This window comes from Pundamilia nyererei, unplaced genomic scaffold (genome assembly GCF_000239375.1).
Source record: "Pundamilia nyererei isolate P.nyererei 1_Seehausen unplaced genomic scaffold, PunNye1.0 scaffold00091, whole genome shotgun sequence".
In the NCBI taxonomy this organism is placed as follows: Eukaryota; Metazoa; Chordata; class Actinopteri; order Cichliformes; family Cichlidae; genus Pundamilia; species Pundamilia nyererei.
The window spans coordinates 113,691-119,796 of record NW_005187492.1 but is presented as its reverse complement, the minus strand read 5'-3'; the positions used below and the strand labels follow the sequence as shown (position 1 = coordinate 119,796).

The window sequence follows — 6,106 nt, the reverse complement described above, 5'->3', positions numbered from 1 at the left end:
GGAACGAGTCCGACTTATTGCCGGCAAATGATAGAGCATTTCTAAAATATTGTTTTGAACCTGCAAATAGCAGGGGAATAGTATTTTAATAGTAATTGTAGTAATAGTAGCAATCTTGAAAAAATTGGGCTTCCACAAGTGCCTCTGTGTGCAGTCAGAGTGCCTTATTTCTTTCTTTTTTTTTAAAATCTATTGAATTAATGTAAGCATTTGTTGTGCTCATTCACTACACCAACACTTCACAATTACCTCATTTTATATAAAATACTCCCCCCGGGGGTACAGGATACAGGGTACAGGAACCATACTGTACTCTCATACACACACCCACCACTGCCAACTGCATGCATGCTAATTACTTGTTAGCATTCAAGTGTTTTTCCACTATTACTTTGGAGAGGAGTCATTTTATTTTATCTGCTGCTTGAGTCATCAGTTTTACTTCCTTTCAAAATGCTTCCCACCTGTTATAAATACCCACATCAACACCTGACATGTGCAGAGAGGGAGGCAGATATGTGTTGGTCGAGATAGTTTGGACTTTGTAACCAGGTGAAATCATGTTTTTGTTTAAAATGCCCTTTCTTCTTGAAGAACTCATATGAAGCTCTATAGGATTTAATTAAATGTTTTATTTAGTAAAAGTGTATTTGACTTATTTTACAGGTTTGATGAAGCTGTTTTGGGGTGAATTGTGTTTTACATTTACTAGATTTACTGTAATTACGATTCATGAATTTTCTGACATTCATGTGTGCCATATACAGAATGGCTGCTTCCACATTTTGGCTCCCCTTGCAACCCACTAAGTGGCTCTCCTCAGCCCTCTCCCTGCTGCTTGTCAGCATAATGGGTAAACCAGTGGGACTGCAGGGGGTGCAGGCGACGGTGTGCTCCCAGTTGGGTGCGCCAAGCAACAGGGGTGTCTTTCAGGATGGAGATGTGATTATCGGCGGACTCTTTAGTTTGCATTACATACCTTCAGCTGTAGAACAGGACTACACCAGACTGCCACATTATGAACCTTGTAGCGGGTAAAACTTACTCAAAACATGTTTGTTTGTTTGCTGCAATATGTATTATTTCATATTATAAAATCATATCCTGTAACCTTGTCTTTCACAGGTTGTTTAATTCACTATGATTTTTTTCCTCCTGTGGTCACAGTTTAGATTTACAAGCACTAAAATATATGTATGCTATGGCATTTGCCGTGGAGGAAATAAATCAAAACAGCGCTCTGCTACCAGGAATAAAACTAGGTTATCATATACTTGATAGCTGCGGCCGATACCCCTGGGCTCTGCAAAGTGCTCTCTCACTGGTTGGAGGAGACAGACACAGCTGCAATTTAACAGCCTCTACACTTTATTCTGAAGCTTATGAACAACCCGGAGAGACAGCAGGTTTGATTTCAAATGTCATGAAGTTAAAATTTGAAAAGTTCATGTCAAACAACAAATAATATGATCCTATGACTGTGTAAAGATGCTGCTTTTATTTATTTATTTATTTATTTATTTATTTATTTATTTATTTATTTATTTATTTATCCAATCATCAGGTGTTCAGCCTGTTCCTTTACTCATTGGAGGTCACGCATCTACAACAGGAGTGATACTCTCTAGGATCCTAGGGCCTCTCTCTGTACCAGTTGTAAGTTTTTATAATGGGAACAATGACTGATGATAATATTGTATAGTCATCTTTGAAGAGCTAATATATTTTGTAAGTTGTAAAAAACTGATATTTCTGTGGCTCACAGATCAGCTACTTGGCTAGCTGCCCCTGTCTTAGTGACAGGTCCAACTTTCCTAACTTCTTCAGAACAATCCCCAGTGATATCTACCAAGCTCGGACCATGGCACAAATGGCCATACGCCTCAACTGGACTTGGATTGGAGCTGTGCTTGCGAACAATGATTATGGTCAAAAGGCAATACAGGTGCATGTTTTCCTATTATGCTGTAAATTGCTGAATAAATCGTTGTGTCCGTCTTATATAATAAAAGATAACATAGTGGTTGTTTATACCTCCATATTTCAGGTATTTCAGGAAGAGATTAAGGGGAAAAGGGTGTGTTTAGAATTCATTGAGACTGTTCACAGAGAAACTATTGTGAGTGATGCCAGACGGGTGGCGCTTACGATCCAGTCTTCAACTGCAACTGTGATTCTGATCTTTTGCTGGTATACAGATGTACAGAAAATATTTGTGGAACTTGCCAAGAGAAATGTGAGTAAAATATATTGACACTAGTAGCATAGGAGTTCATCAGTAAACACAAACTTGTGTTCTGAAAAATAAAAGCACTGCTGGTTTTATTGCAAACTTTCTTTATTTTGATATTTCCTTAGGTGACTGGCAGACAGTTTCTGGCCAGTGAGGCCTGGAGTACCAGTGACGATCTTCTTCAAGATATTACAATCTCTAAGGTTGCAAGTGGAGTTGTTGGTGTTGCCATTCGGAGTTCAACAATACCTGGATTCGAAAATTATCTAAAAAAGTTGAGCCCATCTCATCGTCCTGATGATGAATTTCTGAGAGAATTTTGGGAAAAGGAGTTTGGATGCAGTATTGTGAATGCCTCACACAATACTTCTACCTCATCCCATGTGAAAAAAGCTTCTATACCACCCTGCAGTGGGACAGAGTCCATAAATGAAGTGCAGCATTTCTTTAGCGACATCACCCAGCTAAGAGTGGTGTATAATGTCTACCTTGCTGTTTATGCTGCAGCCCACGCCCTTCACAGCCTACTCTCCTGCCCCAGTGGAAAAATCCCTCCTCAAAACAACATCTCTTCTTGTTCCTCTCCAAAGCACATCAGAACTGTAGAGGTGATCATAATTATCACTGTGTGAGCTATTAAACACAAGTGCTGGACTTTAAGATTTCAATAAGTTGAATACTATAAAGCACTTTATATTCTCAATACTGTGCTTTCAGCTATTGCAACACTTAAACACAGTGAATCTCACAACACCACAAGGAGAAGTGTTTTATTTCCAAGGAGGTGACCCCCCAGCAAAGTATGACCTTGTGAACTGGCAGAACACACCCAAGGGGACGCTAAAACTTGTTGTGGTCGGTCATGTAGATGGTTTTGACCTCCACCTTAATGAGTCAGCTATTCAGTGGAGCACAGGATCAAATCAGGTAGTCAGATTAACAAACTGCCTAAAGGTTACTGATTAATTTGCTGCAGAAAGTAGTGTTCTTGTCAATTTTTTTAAGATTATGCCATGTGTCTTGTGGTTTTTATTTAGGTGCCTGATTCAGTGTGCAGTAAAAGCTGTCGCCCAGGTACACGGATGACAGATAGGAAAGGGGAACCTGTCTGCTGTTTTGACTGTATCCCATGTGCTGAAGGGGAGATTAGCAATAAAACTGGTAAGGAAATGTAAGCAGAGTTCTGGGGTAGTGTTTTCCTTGACCCTTGTCTACTTTAAGTTCATCTGCACTTTTTATTTTCCTATTTTCAATCTGCTTTTCCTCACTTCTTTACCAGATTCACTTCAGTGTGAGCAGTGTCCATCTGAGTTCTGGTCTAATGTTGAACGAATTGCCTGCATCCCTCGCCAGCTGGACTTTCTTTCTTTTAATGAAACTTTGGGCATTACTCTCACAACAGCAGCTGTGTCTGGTGTCAGTGTGACAACCACTGTCTTTGTCGTGTTTCTATTCTACCGTCAAACACCTATGGTGAGGTCTTTGACAAAATGTGAAATAGAGTTTAAAGTATTGATTCATTGTTTCATATTTATTTTTTCTCATATCCAGGTACGAGCCAACAATTCAGAGCTGAGCTTCCTCCTTCTTCTGTCACTCAAGCTCTGCTTCCTGTGCTCGCTTGTGTTCATTGGCCGCCCGTCGGTCTGGTCCTGCCGGTTCCAGCAGGCTGCATTTGGGATCAGCTTTGTGCTTTGTGTTTCTTGCCTCCTGGTAAAAACCATTGTGGTTCTGGCTGTTTTCCGCTCAGCTCGGCCTGGTGCTGAAACTTTAATGAAGTGGTTTGGCCCAGGCCAACAGAGAGGAAGTGTCTGCTTCTTTACCTGTATACAGGTGCACATATTCCTGTATTGATGACATAATGAGAATGTTTGCCAATAGTGTCCTTTCTCTATAGTAGATCACAATCTTTTTTATTAGCTGTCTCATCTACAAATAAAGTAAATTAATGTACAAATAAAGTACATTAATGTACAAATGAGGTAAATTAAAAAATGTGGGCAACAACAGTGGAGTAAGAACATTTAAATATTTCTTTTGGGCATGATTTTTACAGTAAAATTTCATTGGAAATCCCATGCTTCATTATAATAATAATTTTTTAAATAATAATAACTTTGAGGTTTGTTTGTTCTCCATACAGGTTATCATCTGCGTTATATGGCTCTCTCTCAGTCCCCCCAGGCCTCAAAGTGATTTTGGTTTTCAAGGGTCAAAGGTCACCTTGGAGTGCACCATGGAGTCTGTCGTAGGCTTCTCCCTCGTCCTAGGCTACATTGGCCTGCTGGCCTGTACCTGCCTCCTCTTGGCGTTTCTTGCTCGTAAACTTCCAGACAACTTCAATGAGGCCAAACTGATCACCTTCAGCATGCTGATTTTCTGCACTGTTTGGGTGTCCTTTGTGCCTGCTTACATTAGCTCTCCGGGGAAGTATGTTGTTGCTGTGGAAGTTTTTGCAATACTTGCCTCTAGCTATGGTTTACTGCTTTGCATTTTTGCCCCCAAATGTTTCATTATTCTTTTGAGGCCTGAGAAGAACACAAAGAAACATCTTATGGCTCGATAGTTATTCAAATGTGAGTGTAGAATTCTTTTTACATTTGTCTTTTATTAATAACTGAATTGAATTAGAAAAAGTAGTGGTGTTCTACTGTTAGTAAATAATAGAGGATAGAATCAAATATAATGCAATTATGTGTTCTATATCAATGTTTTTAGTGGGGTTTTTTTCCTGAGTTTTGATTACAACCTGCACCAAAACCCAGTAAAATGCTTCACTTTGTTTGTTCTAGGCCAGTTTTTTTTTCTTCATTATGCCATCCACATAAACTGATTTAAATTTAGTGATTGCTTTTCTAACTTACTGATATGTTTTGTTGATAATAAATTGAGAGTTCAGGACAACTTATCACAACCATTACACACCAGTTTAAAGACAACAGGCCAACCCAAAACACTTATAGATATCAAATACTCAAAGATGTGCTGAGGCGACTTATGATATCATTTGGTAGTAAATAAATAAAACGGCATTGGACTTTGATAATGGAAGATACACACTCCATACAGAGAGGACTAATCTGTCAGGCAGATCACATTAATATCTTATATATTCTAAATATATACAACAATCAAAGTTCATGATAAATAGGTAGATGTCACATACACAAATAACTTTAAAGATGATATGTAGATTTTGCTGAAACTGCATGTACCAAGTCATGGCCAGCAGATGGTAGTGTCATACCATTTATTGATACTCTATTCCTTCCCCTGGCTCCTTTGAAAGTAATGTACATACAGCACTCTTATGCCCTTGCAAACAGTCTTTTCTTTGACCCAAAGAAATTTGTCTCAGTCCAAATACAATTTGCAATAACAATACAATAAAGTTCATGGATTGCACTGTTAGTCCATGTTTTATTTTCAAAGGTAATTTTGGGGTTAACTGTGTTTCTACTCACATCTCTCTCTCACCACCGTATGTCACTTTAGACTGTGTATTTCAGTCACTGATATCTGCCACTTCCTGTAAACCATTTTGAATAGACAGTATGTTTTATGTGTGGTACAGAAAAAGGATTTGAGGTTGGTACATCAACCACCCTACAACTATTCACAGCGGTGTTTTAGACGAGAGCCTACGCCGTTCATGTATATTGGCGTAAGGGCACTCTCTGCAGGCTATTTTCAGATAATTTCCTCTCTGAGTGGATTCTTTATAGTGCCATTTCTGAGACAGGGGCAATCTGAAGAGGCTTTTTCATGAACAGGTTCCTTCCCAATCAACAATTTTTCATTTGCATGTAAAGCTGAAAAGCTGGATGTAATTTCCATTTGAATTTGTTGCCATGACCCTGTACGTGTTATATG

General features: G+C 39.0%; 1 protein-coding gene across 1 annotated transcript; it reads left to right on the top strand.

The window, feature by feature from the left end:
- The first annotated feature begins 849 nt into the window (after window positions 1-849).
- Window positions 850-4,799, top strand: LOC102204218 (extracellular calcium-sensing receptor-like). The gene is made up of 11 exons (XM_005739419.1): window positions 850-1,034; window positions 1,168-1,402; window positions 1,573-1,647; window positions 1,766-1,945; window positions 2,048-2,236; window positions 2,359-2,841; window positions 2,951-3,160; window positions 3,271-3,394; window positions 3,513-3,706; window positions 3,785-4,066; window positions 4,377-4,799. The coding sequence occupies exons 1-11, from the start codon at window positions 850-852 to the stop codon at window positions 4,797-4,799; spliced, it is 2,580 nt and encodes an 859-aa protein (XP_005739476.1).
- Window positions 4,800-6,106: the final 1,307 nt, after the last annotated feature.